This window comes from Quercus suber, unplaced genomic scaffold, assembly GCF_002906115.3.
Source record: "Quercus suber isolate HL8 unplaced genomic scaffold, Cork oak 2.0 scaffold_733, whole genome shotgun sequence".
In the NCBI taxonomy this organism is placed as follows: domain Eukaryota; kingdom Viridiplantae; phylum Streptophyta; class Magnoliopsida; order Fagales; family Fagaceae; genus Quercus; species Quercus suber.
This window is the reverse complement of record NW_027070173.1, coordinates 171422-187365: the sequence shown is the minus strand read 5'-3', so window position 1 is coordinate 187365 and position 15944 is coordinate 171422. Positions and strand designations below refer to the sequence as shown.

At 31.5% G+C, this 15944-nt stretch overlaps 1 protein-coding gene across 1 annotated transcript; it reads right to left on the bottom strand.

Annotated features, from left to right (window-relative positions):
• Nucleotides 1-11776: 11776 nt before the first annotated feature.
• Nucleotides 11777-12399, bottom strand: LOC111991516 (dehydration-responsive element-binding protein 1B; the record flags this gene model as incomplete). Its single annotated transcript, XM_024023292.2, is given in 4 exon segments — nt 11777-12003; nt 12006-12040; nt 12043-12168; nt 12171-12399. Coding segments are annotated over 4 exon segments (477 nt in total), but the record flags the coding sequence as incomplete, so codon positions are not given.
• Nucleotides 12400-15944: the final 3545 nt, after the last annotated feature.

The window sequence follows — 15944 nt, the reverse complement described above, 5'->3', positions numbered from 1 at the left end:
CTAAAGCAGCCGTAGGAATTTGGGTGGAGAAATGTCCTCCATTCCTTTAGGCATCTATACAAAAAGATATGAATTGATTTAATAATACAAACTATCGTTTTTGTTTTTATTTTATTTTTAAGTTTTTAAGAACCGCTCAAATTCCGACGAGTGAACAGTGCGACTTTGTAACATGATACAATTATCTACTATGTAGGTCACTTGATCCAAGACTCAGCTCTATACTTTGAACTTCAAGCATCATCATGCTCGCAAATTTGTGCATAATTGGAGTTCAAAGTCAGACTTTATTATTTTTTAATACAACTCAAGTTAACTCTTAATTAATTCTCTTTTTATCACTTGAACAAAGACAACATGCAAGTTAAGGCACTTAAGTCAAGAGTCTCATAGTATAATTAGCACATTCTAGTATTTCTAACAAATATTTTAAACATTCAAACTCTCTCTCTCTCCAACTATTAAATTATCATATATATATATATATATATTTTTTGTGTCATCTTATAATAACTCTTGATTCTCATTTTTTTTTTTTTAAGTTAAATAAATGTTATGGTTTATTGATATTATCTATTTGTTTCAATATGGAGAATTTGGATGAAGTCTCCCTCCTTGCGCTTGTTATAACTTATAAGGAGGAAAGAAAGAAAAAAAAGTTAAGAATTAGGAAATCTCAAAGTCTCAAAATTTTACTTTTTCATTCTTAAAATTCATTATAAAAAAAAAAACATTTATTATTAATCAGGCACATGATATATTAATATAATATGTCTGCCAGCAATTAATACTATGTCATCGCGCGCCTCATCGGTGCTCTTTTAATACTGTAGCACGTATGCATTAACAACAATTCAATCAATCCATTGTATTAAATGAGCTATACATTAATTATCGTATTAAAGTAATTAAAATTTGATACTAAACCACAATCTATTTAATTCTATAAAAGTTGTTTATAAAACTGCTTCACAAAATGTAGATACAATTCTTTAAATGTTCCTATCAAAAAAAATTTCTTTAAATGTTGTTAGGTACCATATTTAAAAAACAACAAATTTTTTTCTTCAAATTATAGCTTTTTAAAAACATTGTTAGGTACCATATTTTAAAAAAATTATATTTTCAAAAGTTAGAAAATAAATTGAAACTAGCATTCATTCTCAAAACTGTATATATAATCCAAATCTTGACATTTCATGGTTCCATTTTTTAATATAATCAAAGAAGTTGAAATTGTTTGGTATAACTTATTTTAGTTTATTTGATTTATGTACATCTTTTTAAGACCTTTCTAAGTCCAATTTCACCCTATCCTGCTTATTTTTACCTGTAAAAGAAACTAATGAAATTATCCCAAAGCTACAATTCAAAACTTAAAACCAAAAGCAACAAAAAAGGACGTAAATCTATTGGGAGGAGATGGTTATCCGGACCCTTATATCTTGTTTGGATAGAGGAAGAATAGAGTAGAAAAAGAGAGAGTAAGTTAAATTACCTTATTTTGATGTTTTTTAAGGGAGGAGGGGGAGGAATTTGGAGGGGTTTTAACTACTTTTAACCTCTTATTTTTAAATTTCCAAATTAAAGATATTTGGAAGAAGAGTAGAGTATAGAAATGCTTGATTAAATGAATTACCAAATTTACCCTTACCATATTAACAAAATTACAAACTATGAAAAAGCTAATTATTCCCCTCTCCCTTACTTATTTTTAAAAATATCCAAACAAGATGGAGGATAACCATTCCCCTCTACTCTCCTCCCCACTACTCTCCTTGCCTCTACTCCCCTCTACTCTCATCTCCCTCCAAACTTCCAAACATAACATTAATTATTTAGCATTGCAATTAAGAGGACTGATTGCTAAAACAACTATAAGATTATGCATTCAATGCCACTACATGCGCCATATAAATATGTCATTCTTGATTTCTTCATTGATTTTTACACTTGGAAATTCGTAATTCTCCACTCATGATCAGAAATCATAATTTACAAAAACATATATGTGTGTGTGTGTCTGTGTCTGTATCTGTGTTTGTGTCTGTGTATTGGGGGAGGGGGGGTGTGTGTTTTATAAAAAAAATAAGACTCAAATTATAAGAAAATATATTTTTTCAATCTTGTATCTTGGAGCTACCTTTATGGGATTCCTCCCTGTAATAGCCTAGTGTGTGTGGAATGGGGGGACTGCACACGCTCAAAAGAATAGTCAATTACTCAAAAATGTTAGTCAAATACTTGAAAATGTCTCTAAATATCCTTATTTATCATAGTCAAATACTCGAAGAGGTTAGTCAAATACTCGAAAATGTCTAAATATCCTTATATATATATATATATATGTATATGTTATTTTTCTTCACTCCCGACATTAATGAGAGATGGATCTGAGGTTGATATCATAACCAAATGATATATTACTTTACCATGCAGCCAATATTAGTTAGTGGACAACCCGAAATTATAGATGAGACCATACACGAGTCACATTCATGTATACTATACCATTTTAATCCCATTAGCCTGTCAAAGATTCTTCTATTTTTTAGGTAAAAGTTAATAATTTACATTCATTATAATTTAAAATTACTATATTTTTCAATTATTAAAAAAAAAAAAACTGTAAAATAATTTTTTTTTAAAGTTTAGAGAAAAAAATAGGGATAAAAAAAGAACTTTTTAAAAAAAAAAAAAATTTTTTTGATAAATTTAAGGATTGAAAGAAAAACATTTTCAATAGTTTAAGAACTAAAAATAAATTTTTTTCAATAGTTTAGGAGCGAAAATAATGTGTTTAAGGTTTAGGGATGAAAAAAAAAATTGATAAAATTTAAAGACCAAAATAGTATTTTAGTCTAAAATTTATTTAGGAGTTGAATCATAATTATTTGGGAATTATATTGGAAAGGCAAGGACTTGGATACTTTGGGCCTAATGGGTTTAACCCATGACTCTAGGTTTGAGTCAACCCAGTATATTCGTGTCTCAATCAAACCGTTTCACGATTGAAGTCTAACATTTGAAAAACAAAACAAAAACTTTTTTGAGAATGACTTTTTCTTCTTAGGAAAGGTCTTAATATCTATTAATATTTTCCTAAACTGAATTGGGGTGGAAAGGGTTCTTAATATGTATTTATTTAATTGTTTTAAAGAAAAAATGTATCTATTTAATTAAGCAGTCGTTTATTCATCCGAGTTTGATGCACAACAAACGTGCCTATTCCTTCCAATATCTTTTCTCATTCGTACACTCCACAATCTCATTCCACTCTATGGCTCATGCTCACCAAGAAGACGATAGCAACACTCGTTGTTTCTCATCTCATTCAAGGGGAGAGGAAGGTAAGGTGGGTTCAAAACTCATTAACTACAATAAATAAATAAATAAAAGTTCATACTAATGAAACTGAGTTATGGTGAAATTCTAATTTTCCTTTCCCTTCTTTCTTATCAAATATAGTGCCCGTAATTGTAAATATGTGCAAGTTTATGTTAAATTTATTTGTATTTGTCACCATTGAGTTTTAGCTCAATTGGCACCACTTTCACTTGTAAAAATAATTTGTGTTTGGAGCATTACTCTTTATTTTATTGAAAATTACAAGATCCCCTAATTACGGCTATGATTCTTCTGTCTTCAGGCGACCGGCTTTTGTGCTTTGCAGAAATAAAGTATTTGCAAAGATTATTGATGGTATATTATTACTCTTGCCACTTTGTGAGCGTTTGGATTCAGCGTTTTTTGCTGAATCCTACGGCACGTTTCTTCCCTTTTTTTTTTTTTTTTTTGCTTTCACGTGGGTCAGAGACAGAAGTTACTGTACAGTTACTGTTTATGAGAAAAAATACTGTTCACGCACTGTTTTGATACTGTTTACGCACTGTTTATAGGACCCACAACCACTTTATTCAGAAGAAAAAATATTAAAAATGGGTCCCGCAATACTATTCATACATTTAAAAATTATTTTGCTACAGTGTTTTTAGCAACAATCAATTTTCAGCAACTTTCAACAATAATAAGTTGTATCCAAACGGACCATTTGTCTACTTTAGCCGTATGTCGCAAATGTTGCTCTTAACGTGGCTTTTGTATATTCATGTATGAGACAGTTTTTACCAAAAAAAGAAAAAGAAAAATGATACACACATTTGAGACATGCTTTCTTCTACATATTGAAGTTGTCAACAATCAAGCATATGCATGCAAAGCAGTTTGATATACCATAGTGACATGTTTTCTTTAAAAATTTACCCATTCTTAGAGCATTAGTAAAACTTCGGATATGCTAAATTTTAGCATCTAACCATTAAAATGATGCATTACCTTACAAGTTTGCTACAGTGGTCTCTTACATTTAGAAGTTACTGTAGACAATTGTGTTTAGCTTTTTAATCTCGTTTATTCTTTCTCTCTTCTTTGTGTCAGACTCCTTTTCTTTTTCACTCTCGGTATCTTGTCTCCCTTTGACTTGCTCTTGTCTACCACTCTCTCTTTATGCTGGTGGTTGGGCCTCCACGTCGGTCAGAAGCAGATGCCGTGGGTTGCGGTCTAGGCCGTGAGTCGAATCTGGTGGTGATGGAGCTGGGCCGTGAGTTGAATCTGGTGGGTCAGGTGATCCGTGGATCGGCTGTGTGGGTCGTGGGTCAGGTGGTGGCATGTGTTTGGATCGATGGGCTGTGTGGGTTGTGGGTTAGGTGGTGGGTTTGGAGTTGTGGATCAGGTGGGTTGTGGTGTGGAGATTGGTGGGTTTCTTTGGGTTATTTGATGGTGGTTCTTCTGGTTTGGGTGCTGTGAGTGTGGCTTCATTGGTGGCTCCAATGGTGGTTCTTTAAAATGGGTTTGTCAGGATATGTGGGGTTTTCGTTTGGTTTGAACAGATGGTTTGATGGTTTTGTTTAATGTGGTTTTGGTTTGATGGTCCGGTCGGTGATGCTGGGATATGTGGGGGTGGCAGTGTATTGTTATGGTTGTTTGGTGGTTTTTTTAAAATGGGTTTTGGTGGGTGGCGTGGTGGCGGCTATTGTGATTGTGGTGGCTGATGTGGGCTATTGTGGTTGTTGTATGTGTTTTTTCTGGGTTCTTGTGGTTTGTGGCCAATGTCTAGTGGTTTTTGGTGTGGTGGCATGGTTGTTGTTTCTGGGTTTGTGTGTGTTTTGTGGCCAGTGCATAGAGGAAGAGGGAGGAAGAGAGAGAAATGGTAATAAATAAATAAAAAGAATTAGAAAGAATATTTAAATAAACTGGGAAACGAAATAGAGTTTGCGAGGTCAGGATTGTTGTAAAATGATATGATATAATTGATAACTAGATTTAGAGAGGTTAAAATGAGATAATTCTTAGAGTTCTCATACTATGCCAAAATCTTGAGTGCTCTCTTATAAATTGGTTTTCAATTTTTGCAGAATTTGAGTTCCAGCGAAAGGGGTTAATTGGTGGGGTGAGTGTTTAGAGATATGGGTTTTTACAGATTTTGTGAGTGAGTGTGTGTTTTTTTTAAACCTTTTTGCTATTGGCTTTGAATTCAAGTATATACATTTTATTTTATGTTATGTCATATGTGTGTCATGTATTACATATTACAAAATCAAAAAGTTTGTGTTCAAGAGAAAATGAATTTGAGATAGAGAGTTTTGGTGATTTTTTTGTATACAAGTTTCAGTTTGTAGACCAAAAAATATGATTGGTGTTAATTTGGCTCACTGTGAACACTTACCATTACTTTGGTTTTATATGCATTTATAAACTTTATGATATATATTCTTATTTGAAGGACTTGCCTAAGGGATTAAAGAAGAAGAAGAATTACATAAGAATCTCCTATCTTTTCTACCATCTTCAAATGCATTCTTTTTTATGAGAAAAGCTGAAGATCGCACCGAATGTACATTTTACAGCCTTGAGATAAGTCAATATGAAGAATTGTCATTTTGTTAATTTTTTTTTTTTTTTTTACTTAGTATATTTTTTTAATTGATGCTGTATGTGATATTGAGTTTGCAATTTGGTACTCTTTAGTGAAAATATACAAGTAGTCAATTTAATGGAATGATGTAGCTAAGTTTTGGATTTCAGGCATTCAAAATTTGAGACAACACTAATGAAGAGGAAGAGTGCCTTAGAGAGTTTAAGGATTCATGACTTGGAGCTAAAGTGATATATTAGCATATGCTCCGTATTTGGTATTTTTTTACTATGGTCCTATGGATCTTGGCGGTGGTATTTGTAAAATTATCTTAAATTTTTAGAAAATACTAAGTTGTAGTGGTTGAAAGCTACTACAACTTGTGCAATGTTTTTCATGTCAAATATTTATGCGTGTAGTGCTTTTTTTTTTTTTTTTTTTTTTTTAATGTTGAGAATTTCATTAATTTTAATTGTTGCTGCTAAAAATGTTGGAGATTCAATAGTTGTTGCTGCAAGTGTTGGAGATTCAAGTTCATAGTATGCAGGCCAAGAAAAAGAACAAACCTTGGACGATTTGAGAACATATAACTAGGCATTAACAGTAATCTATTTTATGTAATCCACATACATTTGGTGGTGATATAGATTATGTATCTGCAAATAATTCTGTATTTTTTTTTTTTGTCCTTAATATAATTTTGCAGCTTTAGGTAATAATTCTCACCTATTTATCTTGAATAAAGCTGCATTTTTACAGATTGCATATTTAGGTGATATAAATAACTATGTTGCTACATCAATAGCATGGGAAACTCTTATGATACCTATTTTGTCAAACTTGAAAATATGTCATTGCAAAATGAAATACTTATTTTGTCAAAACTTGAGTAAGAAGGAATAAGGAGAAATGGAAGTGCCTAATTTTAAAATCTTGAGTAAGAAGGAATAAGGAGATATGGAAGTGCCTAATTTTAAGGGATATGGATAAGTATCTAAAATTTAGGAGTGTTTAAATTAGTACCTTTACATATCTAACCTTATTATTTAATCTTTTTAAACGTATGAATTTGAGGGTATTTTGGTACACAAAATGATAAAATTCAAATAAAGAATCATGTTATTAGTAGTATAAACTAGCCTCTGAGCACGCGCTCACGCGCGTACTCAGAGGCTCTTCTATTTTTTGGATAAGGATTAGTTTAGAGCATTTATTATAATTTGAGATTGCTACATTCTCCAATCACACACNATGTTGAGAATTTCATTAATTTTAATTTGCGGTTTATGTGTACTTCGAATGAAGTTTATGCGTGTATCTTTAAATTTATTGTCATAAAGATAACTAAACTGAAGATAAACATTTGGGCTTGGGTTCAAAAAAACAATATGCTTTTGAACAAATCCATAACTTTTGGCCTTGGGTTAAAAAAAAAAAAAAAAGATGCACCAAAAAAAAAAAAATTTATATCGTTTGATATTAAACTTAGAGAATATGTGGACTTCTCAAATGGTATTCTTGGTGTTGTAAGAAATTAATACTATTTAAATTTTCTTTTATATCAACCAAGCCTTAATCCTATTTCCAGCTTTGTGAGACATTGATATTTGACTCAAAATTAGCTACTAACCAATTTTAATCAAACCTAACAATTAAATAAATTGCTAGGGTTGCTGCTACAAGTGTTGGAGATTCAATAGTGTGCTGCAAGTGTGGGGATTCAAGTTCAAAGTATGAGGCCAAGAAAAAGAACAAACCTTGGACGATTTGAGAACATATAACTAGGCATTAATAATAATTTTTTATGAATCCACATACATTTGGTGGTGATATAGATTATGTATCCGAAATAATTCTGTATTTTTTTTTTTTGTCCTTAATATAATTTTGCAGCTTTAGGTATAATTCTCACCTATTTATCTTGAATAAAGCTGCATTTTTACAGATTGCATATTTAGGTGATATAAATAACTATGTTGCTACATCAATAGCATGGAAACTCTTATGATACCTATTTTGTCAAACTTGAAAATATGTCATTGCAAAATGAAATACTTATTTGTCAAAACTTGAGTAAGAAGGAATAAGAGAAATGAAGTGCCTAATTTTAAAATCTTGAGTAAGAAGGAATAAGGAGATATGGAAGTGCCTAATTTTAAGGGAAATGGATAAGTATCTAAAATTAGGAGTGTTTAAATTAGTACCTTTACATATCTAACCTTATTATTTAATCTTTTTAAACTATGAATTTGAGGGTATTTTGGTACACAAAATGATAAACCAAATAAAGAATCATGTTATTAGTAATGTTAGTGGGGTGTTTTTTTCCTTTTAATAATAAAGTATTTAAAAAAAATAAAAGTGGGTTAGTGGGAGAGTATTCCTATTTTGTAGGCAATATTTTAGTGTAAGTTAAACATATATTTTACCAAATTATCTTTTATTTTTATCTCTACTTAAACCTAGAGAAATAGGGGTATTTTGAACAAAAAAATCCAGTCCAAATAGGTGCAGCCCCTTAAATAATAGTATAGATATCAAATTTTGTGCCAATAAGATATTATTTACTATATGATTTATAATTTATTTTTTTATGTATAATTTTAAATTACAAAAATTTGCAATTCAAAAAATTTATTGATGACATAGCTATTGATATTTAATTTTATAGAAATTTTGCAAGCATGGAGGATATAAGAAGAAGATATAATCCAATGGGAATTTGTCAAAATTTACCTCCAATAAAAATATATTGAGTAGTTGTAACCATAGACTACAATCAATTTTATAGCTAAACTTAACCATTTTTTTTCTTTTTATACTGATTTTGGCTAGAGCAAGTGAAGCTATATCTAAAATTTAATGTTCCTTCTGAATCAAGCTCAGTCCAAGTATTCAATCCTTGGACAAGATGATGTTATTTGATTTTTTTTTGCCCTTGTATTGTATGTTTCGTATTAGTGAAATCTTTGTAGCCATGTGGTTAAGTATGTGTGTCTATGTATTAAAATGCTCCTGAGAAATTATTCTGCTACTCTCTCTCTCTCTAATTTACTGATGGTTTTTAAGAGGCTTCCAATTAACAAGGAGAAAAACGATAAGAGAGGTGTAAAATTTGGGAATGATGTTGGGAAGGGCACGAAATGCTTCAAAACATTTAACAAAAGATTAAGCATCAAAGAAAAGGCTTCGTTGCTGTTGTTTTTAGTATCAAAGAAAGCTAAATTCTACACTCTTCAGCCCCGAAAAAATGAAGGCAAAATTCATTGGCTTCTATACGTTATGTATGAGTGACTCATTAATTTCGCATATTGTTGTTGAGTAATCTTATTTATGAGCATCTACCAAACTGAATTTGTATTACAGTAGATTCTGGATTTTAAACCTTTTAATTAGGTACAATTGAAACGTTAAACCTGAAAGACAATGTATTGTTTTTCCATTGATTCTATAGCATTGAGAGTAGTTTTTATTATTAAGATTATGCATCAATGTTCTAGAATCCTTGAATAGAAGGGCTATATCCTAAAAATGAAAAGGCTTAATGGTGACTTTGAGACCTTTTTATTGCTAGGCACAGAAAGATCATATCAGCATCAATTGTTCCTATTTGATTCTGAAATATTTCAATATTTTTATTCTTATATGCGGGTCTGTATGTTGCAGTCTGCTGATGGTTAAATTTTTATTTTCCAGGCAACATGATGGCTGTCCAACGAGCGCAATTAACTTTATTTTTGTGCAGCTAATACCAGCCTTGTTACCATATTAAATGTGTCATTATTTTTAATGGTTTTTATAAAGGACTAAGCTTCTGTCCAGTAGCCAAGTGCCACTGGACACGTTGGATATGCAACACGTATCCAAGATTGAACAGTGTCCAGTGGCATTGGCCACTGGACAGAAACCAACCCTTTTATAAAATCTTTATTAGTCAGGAAAAATGATGTTGAATGAAGCAATAGAGATTACAACATCCATGAACTCCATGAAACAAAGCAAGCAGCTGATGTAGCTTGTTTTTCCTTATAGAATCTTTAGAATTTATTATTAGTTAGGAAGGATGATGTTGAATCAAATAGCCGGTTATGATTGTTTAATGGAATTAATATTAATGGAATTATAGTTTGAGATGAAGGTGACCCTGAATGCCCATCTCCATCCCACTTTATGGTGAAGTGGTTTTCAGTTTTTCTCACCACGAAAGTGTGGAGCACCATCATGTTATAAGCAATGGCTTTTTGCCCCCTCACTAAATAAAGAAACTCACGTACGTTTAGTTGATGTTTAGTTGGTGTTAGTTTCAATTTTTCTATTAAAATGAAATATTTTGATACCAACTTATTTCGACGCACATTTTACAATTACTATTATATATATTACTTATGACTATTAAGCCAAATGATATAAATTGTTGATAATTTAAAAAAAAAAAAATTGTTGAATTTGATATAGTGTTTTACAAAATAAAATGATAATAAAGCGATTAGATTGGTTAGTTAGAAAAAAAGATATTCAAATTTGGGGTTTTATTATAAATAAACAAAAATATGTTAGTATTTATAAATAAGGAAGCTTCCAAGGAGCTCTATTCCCAACCCCACCACTAAGCCACATGCCGGCATTGCCTTTTCTAATATCAGATTGGAATGCAATGCTTTTTTAGTTGAATTTGGTACAACTTTTTGAAATTGGACTATCCCAAAAAAAAAAAAAAAAAATTACGTTTTGAAAAAGCTATCAACTTGTCATAAAGGCCAAAATTATGGTGCAAAGATGATAAAATACGTACCAATTTGCAGTGCATTTATGATTGAGGTTTATAATGTCCCACTTTAAGAAACTTTTTGTAAAAAAAGTTAGAATTAGATTTAAAAATAAATTAAACAATAATATATATATAATACTTTCACAACAAATTTTAAATAGTAAAATTATTAATGATAGTAAAAAGTGGCGTAATTAAAATGAGAATCAATAATAATTTGTCACATAAAATTTGTTGTTATAAATATATTATGAACATATTATTACTCTAAGATTAAAAGCGTGTTTAGATACTGTTTATTTTACTGAAACTAAAAACTTATTACTAGAAGTACGGTAAATAAAAGTAAAAGTTGGTTTAAATGGTACAGTGGGGTCCATGAATAGTATCAAAAAATATAATGGGACCCATAAATAATAGAAAAAATAAACTAAATAGTAAAATAATTTTAATTTTCATTCCAATTCAAGCGCAACTAAAACCCACAAACCTTATCAAGAGAAATCTATTCCACCAATAGACACACTCCTTTTTTATTTCCTATCCTTTTATCTTTGAATTATTATTAAGTGCTTCAGGAGTATACTTTTTTTCACGAGGAATTCTTATTACTATGCCCCACTTCTATGTGAGAAGGAGTTAGTGGCCCAATAATTTTCCTTTGTCTCTTCCCAATTCCCATCAGCTTCTTTCTCTGACTTCTTTTACTTCCTTCTTCTCCCCTAGCCATGGCGAATCCGAATGCTTCCATGAACAACCCTCCACTGCCCTGATTCTTTTTATCTCTTTCTTGTTTCAAAAACCCACACACAATGAAGAAAGGATGAGAGTTTCAGATGGCAGCACTTGAGCTTTGTTCACTACGTCTCCACGTCTTCTTCTTCTTCTATATGCAGAACATTTTATTTTATGGTAATGTGTTCACACTTTATCTCAAATGGGAGATTTCCTCCTTTATTTATTTATTTATTTTTCTCTTTATCTTTTTATAATCACGTCCTTAATTTCACTCGTCAAACACAAAATCCAAATACTTTATTAGAGCATTAGCAATGGACTACATCCAGTTCAACTAAAGTTTGATATAGCTAAAACCCAAAACGGATTATAATTTCTGTTGGTGCAAACAAATGTTACAACAAATTCTTTTGTACAGTATGACATCGCCATCTCCAACATTCCCTCACATCACACTGCAGCATTAAGCTATAATATTACTAACAAGTAACAACAATCAATCTGAATAACTCCACAATGAAACCTCACTACTGTCAGTTTCCATGTTATCTCCACCATAACAAGGAGGTGGTGGAGGCAACAACATCCCTCTGCCATATTTCTCAACAACTCAGGCATGCCAAAACAGCCTCCTCATCCATAAAAGACGTATCTTCCGGCTCTATCTCTGTCTCCGCAGCCACTTCCACTGTAGCTTCATTTTCTGAACTCTGCATCAAGTCATCCCCAGAAACACCGGCCAACTCTGCGGCCGAAATGCCTCAGCCGCCTCCAATGCGGCCCTCTGAATATCCTTCGCTGCTGTCGAAGTTGGAACCGGAAGCCTCCACAACGAGTCGGCGAAATTGAGACATGCGTAACGGCCACGGAGTGCAATGGTCGCCACATCATGTGCACGCGCTGCCATTTCTGCAGTGGGAAAAGTCCCAAGCCAGATCCTTGACTTTTTATTAGGCTCACGCACTTCACTAACCCATTTATTTGGGTTCAAAAAAAAAAAAAAAAAAAAAAAAAAAACCCCTAGGGGTGTGATGAGTATTATGTGTGGTGAAATAATTTTTTCATCACACCCCTAGGTTTTTTTTTTTGTGATTGGAGAATTTAGTAATCTCAAATTATAATAAATACTCTAAATTAACCCTTATCCAAAAAATAGAAAAGCTTCTGAGCACGCGCGTGAATTAACCCTTATCCAAAAAATAGAAAAGCCTCTGAGCACGCGCTCACGCGCATGCTCAAAGGCTAGTGTATTTTTATCAGGTTATCCTTCAGTTTTGTCTCTATTTAAACGTAGGTTATAGGGAGATTTTGGAATCAAAAAAATGTCTAGTCCAAATAGGAAAAACTCCTTAAATAGTAGTATAGATAAATAATATTGACAACCATGCATCCTTTTAGAGTTTTTCTTTTTTATTTTGGCCTTTCCCACTTTTGTAGTTGTAGACCCGTTAAATATCATGTGAAGGACAGCTACCCCATCAGATTGTTTTGCACTTTTTTTGTTTCCTTTTTAATTGTTTCCTCTCTTTTGGAGTAGATGAAAACATTACCATATGACTATATGAGCAAACGAATAATAGATTAATGGAGATTTTAGCCAGCTAAACATACTATTTATAATCCATTATTAGTCTTCTATCAATGTCAACTACTTGAATTCAATAAGACCGAGTTTTATGCCCTTACAAACCCATTGAACATCTTATACAACATGTATAACCATGGAAAAATATATTAGATAGGAGGAAAGATAAGGTACTTGTGGAGTTAAGCTGGAAGCAACTGATCTAATTGCACTATGGAGACATGGGCCCAAGAAGACAGCAAAAAACAAAATTGCCTTTCACAACATACACACACAATTAGCAAGCCACTTTAAGGCATCACGAGCTTACCAATTCCTGGTTGGTATAGAAAGTATGAACCATTAACAAGTGGTCCTTTACATTTTTAATGTGGGATTGAGGAATCATTTAACGTTAGAGAGACAACATTTTTCACAATTGTTGATATGATTTGTTATGAAATAATATTGTAGTTATCTTATTTTATTATTGATAATACTTATATTTAAACATGACAAAATTAAATCTGGACCCTTATCCGATAACATGATCTAAACTCAAAGGAAAATTTTTAACTTGAATCCAAAAATTTTTATTCGAAGTAAAAACGGGTTGACATGTGAAACCATGACCCAAGATTTATTGTATTTTTTTTTTTTTGTTCATTTCTTTATTTGTTTATTTTCGCATGTGAAAAAATACAAATCAACTCAATCCATTTAAGATGAATTGTTTTTAACCCAAACTTGATTAGCCCGAACCCATTCTCTATGTCTGCTTTTATTGATTTATGAAACAAATTGTAGAGCCAAATAACAAATTAAAAAGGCTTATGTAACAAATTTTAGTAGCATGGTGGATTCATGTTTTTTGTTTTTTGCTTCTTTTTTTTTTTTTTTTTTTTAAACATGGTGGATTCATGTTTATCACTCACCAAGTGTCACCTCAAGGTGTGAACGTCCATATAGAAATTAATATGTAGACTTTAATTGTTGATGAAAACCGTGTACGATAGCAAATAAATTAATTGAAAACTGATAGTTTGATATAATAAGGGGGTCCAAATGGTCATTGTCTATTCCATCACGGCGCATAACTTTACATCCCGCGATTCCATTACCACTCATTCACATTTCAGCTTTCGGTTTTCACACCATGCCATGTACCTTGTATGATCTATACTTTTGCTTTGGGAAATGGCAGTGCAGGCAGAGATTTTTCAAGGAAAAAGTTTTCCACAATAGCCGTTTGGGCAGAGATAGGGCAGGGTCAAAAAATGTCAATGACTCCACAAATGTGCAGCCATGTGCATACGGCGTACCTTAGCAATTGTGGACCTATTACCCGTTCCATATTATTACATGAATGAGTCAGAATCCTATGAGCTGGCATCGTTTATTAAAATCCAAAACCATAAAAATTCTCTGTGTTCAGATCCAAAAGCCCTTGAATGAGTCAGAAAATTGGGTATGTTTGCCACTTTTGCTCTCAAAATATAATCCTAGCGGTTCATTGGTTTAACATTGTTCTCTCTCTCTCTCTCTCTCTCTCTCTCTCTCTCATTATTGGTACAAATTCATGGGCTTTGGTATTTTTACAAAAAGTCATCGACTTTAGTTTTTTGGGCTAGTCTCAAAAGTAAGCCCCAATAGATCTTTAAGAATGATTCACAATAGTTATAAACTCTCTTATAAAAAACACAATTCCTTCCCTCTAAAATAGGTTTAGTTTCCAGAGAATGAGAATCCTTCTTCTTGTGTGGACATGGAGCTTCAGATGTTGATTCTCTTTTCCTCTTTTACTCTAATATTTTTCCACACCGAAGAAAAAAAAGAATGCAAGCACAAACACAGGAAAAATAAATAAATAACCAAGACCTAACAGAGCTATTATAATTTATTACGTCAGTTTAATAACATACTAAATAAATACTCATAAATAACTACAGTGTAATAAATAAATGTTTAAATATAGCACATAAGTATGTAACAATTTTTTTATTGTTTACCAAAAAAATTAAAATTACTACCAATTTTACTATAAAACAAATTAATATGAAAATGAATGTGATGATACTACTTCAACAACATAATAATTATAAATAAATGGTTGGATTAATTATTTATATTTTAAAAAAATTTAACACATAATTTTTAATGTTTTATATAATAAACTTGTGTGACATCAATCATATTGAATATTTTTTTTTTAGAGAGATTTTCAACTTATGACGTCCGCTCCTGATAATAGCCATTTATCATCAGACCAAGACACCAATCAATTTTTGGTGTAGGTGGGGATTGAAACCCAAATTTCTTATACAACTATCAGAGACTTTACCAGTTGAACTAACTAGAACCCACAATCATATTGAAATTTGATATCATTTTGAGGTGAACTGAGGATAATATCTAATAGGACTTGTACATTTTTTTTCTTTTTCAACAAACTTATTCAACAACAAAAGGAGCATAGTCGAAATTGTAATACCACCTAATAATATTCTACCTCTATTTCTGACCTTGATGCTCCTTAATTAGATATCAATTGAGAATAAATTTCTATGTTATATAGATTACACATGCAGGTCCTAAAATTGAATTTCTTATTGTTCCCTTTTCCTTTTTTCGTTACTTGCAAAATTATAACAAGTATCAAATCATAAAATGTACAATTTTGTTGCTCTTACCTTCCCCCCCCCCCCCCCCCCCTTGAAATTACCAAAAGGTATTAAACTGTCAACTCTTTTTTTTTTTTTTTTTTTTTAGAAAGTGTTTAACTGTCAACTTAGTTATAAAATTCTAATACTCAAAAAAAAAAAAAAAGTTATAAGATTTTTGCCAAAGTAATAAGACTACGTTAAAAATACTTGTTTTATTACCACTATAGGAATTTTTTTTTTTTTTTTTTTTTTCCTACCGGCATGAACGAATTAATAATTGAGAGAATTAAGAAAAAA